The 2884-nt window shown below is 67.3% G+C and overlaps 1 protein-coding gene across 1 annotated transcript in view; it reads right to left on the bottom strand.

Moving 5' to 3' along the window:
- Nucleotides 1-791: 791 nt before the first annotated feature.
- The window catches only part of LOC115292525 (collagen alpha-1(XVIII) chain-like), a 17930-nt gene continuing 15837 nt past the window's right edge, over nucleotides 792-2884 (bottom strand). Inside the window, exons 9-11 of the mRNA XM_029940596.1 lie at nucleotides 2414-2536; nucleotides 1574-1687; nucleotides 792-913 (exon numbers count right to left, since the gene is read on the bottom strand). Of these exons, the coding sequence (XP_029796456.1) occupies nucleotides 792-913; nucleotides 1574-1687; nucleotides 2414-2536 (359 nt within the window). The remainder of the gene's footprint in view (nucleotides 914-1573; nucleotides 1688-2413; nucleotides 2537-2884) is intronic.

Below are 2884 nucleotides of genomic sequence, written 5' to 3'. Positions count from 1 at the left end.
GAGCTCCTAGTGCAGAGGGGGAGCCCCGAGTGCAGCGGGGAGCCCTGAGCGCTGGGAAGGGGAGACTCAAGTCCAGGGGAAGCCCTGAGTGCTGGGGGGAACCCTGAGTGCGGGGGGGAGCCCTGAGTGCAGGGGGAAACCCTGAGTGTGGGGGGAGCCCCCGAGTGCAGGGGGTGCCCCGAGTGTGGCAGGGGGGCCCCCCGAGTGTAGGGGAGAGCCTTGAGTGCTGGGGAGGGGGCCCCTGAGTGCCGGGGGAAAACTTGAGTGCAGGATTGGGGGTGCCCTGAGTGCTGGGGGGTGCGAATATGGGGGGCAAGTGTGGGGGGAGGAGGGGCCCCAAGTGCAAGGGGGTGGGGAGTCTGTGTATAGTGGGGGAGCACCATGAGTTCACGGGGAGCCCTGAGTGGGGGGGGGTCAGCCCCCAACGCAGGCGGGCGCAGGGGGCAGGGAGCACCGCTAGTTACTGTAAGAAGGCTGCTCCTGAGTGGGTGTGGACACAGGAGTGTGAGGAGAGTTAACCTTGTGCTTCCCAGGCCTTTACACTAAAGAAAATCGACCCCCTGAGAAGGGAAGTTCCATGCTGAGTTCAGCCCCTGTGCCCCAGAAGCCCAAGGGCTGGGTGGTCTGCGTCTCCCTCTGCTGGTCAGTCAGGCTGGACACCCGTGTGGGTCCCAGTGTAGACAGTGTGGGGCGGGTCCAGCCTGTCCACATCCAGGGCAGGATTTCCTCTGGCTGCTGCCACTTTGGACGCTTTTGGGCACGTGAAGGAGCACAGCCCGGGGTCCGGAGGGTCAGCATCCCCGGGGTGGCCGTGGGAAGCGTGCCCTGCGCTCGGGGACCTGGGCATTGCGGCTCTGGGACACGCCCGTAAGTGCAGTCTCCACTGTGTGCAGGAGCATGTCCGGGCCGCTTCCTGTGCAAAAGCAAATAGACCTCGCGGGCTAGGTGGGGGCCTCTGGCTCTGCCCCTTCCACGTGGCACTCCGTGTCGCCAGTGGGCGGCCGGGAAGGGGCAGAAGGCAGGGACCCATGAGGTGGAGATGCAGACGCAGGGCTCCCTCCCAGCACAGCTGTCTGCTCTGTGGCTGCTGTGGCCCCAGTCCGTCCCAGTTACCTTCCCCAGCTTGTGGGGTTACGGGGGGAGGGTGGGGAGGGGGGACAGTCCGCGAGCCCGCCAGAGGCAAGCCACCAGGTGTCCTACGGGTGATGGGGCCCCCGTGGCTCCGTGGCCCCCTGCTCTGTGTTGCGGGGGGCGGGGTAGGCTCCCCAGGCTGGGGACTGCGGCCAGTCTCCTCCTCCCGGGTCATCTTCCAGCAGGTTCTCGAGTGCCCCTCCCCCCACATCCTTGGACACATTTCCCTTCCTGGCACCCCATCTGGTTTGTCACTTGGAACAAAAACGGTTTTGTTTCTCTTGGGTGGGAGGTGCCCTCAGAAGGCTGTGTGTACCCCCCCCCCCCGAGGTCCGGGGCAGAGCGTGCGTGGGTGGGAGGGTCCCCCGTGCCCCGCACGCGCAGCAGGTGTGGGAAGCGCGCAAGTTCTCTGGCCGGGGGTGGGCGTTCCGGCCGCCCCCACGCGGGACGCTGGGGAAGGCCTCCCCCCGGGCTGCTGGGGGGATGGGGGGCCAGCCTTCCTGCACTCCCCACTTTCGGGACACCTTCTTCTGGAAATAGTGCTCCAGGGGTGGGCCTTGAGGAGCGGGGGAAGAGCGCCGGGCTTGGCGCTGGGACCCGGCCACACGCCCTGCCCATCGCTGAGAGCCCAGCCTGGTGGCACTGGGGAGCAACAGGCTGCAATCTGGGGACACAGTATCATCTGCAAACAGGCGTCTTCCGTGTGAGTGAGACGGGCTTCTGTGTCTCCTGACTTCCCAGGTTAGAAAACATAGGTGCACTTGAGTAAAGACAGGAAACAGAGCCTGGGAAGAGTCACAGAGCCGGGCGTAGACCCCAGCAGGTGTGTGGGGGGCAGTGGCTGCTGGGAGCTGAGGGGGAGGCCGCCCGGAGACAGCCGCTCGGTGCAGGGGGGCAGGGAGGGTGTGTGTGGTTTGGCGGTCCGCACGTTCCTGCGTCTGCCCAGACCGGCGGGCACGTCTGCCCTTCTGCCTCTCTGAGTCCGGGAGAGGCCAGCGGCGGGGTGCCCGCCCGTCCGGGGGCCACCTGTCACCCTCGTGCCTGCCAGTGGTCTCAGGCCAAGGGTTCAGGAGCCCGTGGGACCCGCTGCAGCCTGTGTCTGCAGGGGCCCTGGGCCCGTGCCTCCCCTGTCCTCCAATGTCCTGGAGCAGGGCCAGGACCCGGCGACCGAGGCCAGGGCAGGGCAAAGGGCGCATTGTGCTGACCCTTAGTGGGTGGCCACGGCCAGACTGAGGTCACAGACCACTCCTGGCCAAGGTCTGCATAGGACAAGGTCACGGACCTGTGGCAGTGGTGACGGAGCCACCTCCCCACTTGTCCTGGGGCAGGGACAGCTTGCACAAGGTCTCCTGTGTGACACTGGGGCCGAAGGCCACTCCCGGTGCCGTGTGCTCCTCGGGCGCCCCTGGGCGGGATGGAGCGCGAGTTTGTACCCACCGACTTCTGCTCTGCTCCGCTGAAACGGGAGTCGTCCAAGAGAGAGGCGCTTACCTGTCCTCCACGCACACGCACATGTGAGATGGTCCTTCCCTGGGCGCCACCAGGCCACTTCAGGGCCACCACTCCCTCCCCCAACACGGCAGGACCCACCTGACGGGCCCCCGCGCCCCCCAACATGGCAGGGCTCACCTGACGGGGGCCTCTGCACCCCTCAACACGGCAGGACCCACCTGACGGGCCTCCGTGCCCCCCAACACGGCAGGGCTCACCTGACGGGGCCCCCGCGCCCCCCAACACGGCAGGGCTCACCTGA

The sequence above is a fragment of the Suricata suricatta genome, chromosome 5 (assembly GCF_006229205.1).
Source record: "Suricata suricatta isolate VVHF042 chromosome 5, meerkat_22Aug2017_6uvM2_HiC, whole genome shotgun sequence".
In the NCBI taxonomy this organism is placed as follows: domain Eukaryota; kingdom Metazoa; phylum Chordata; class Mammalia; order Carnivora; family Herpestidae; genus Suricata; species Suricata suricatta.
The sequence above is the reverse complement of the archived record's forward strand: the minus strand, read 5'-3'. Positions and strand labels throughout refer to the sequence as shown.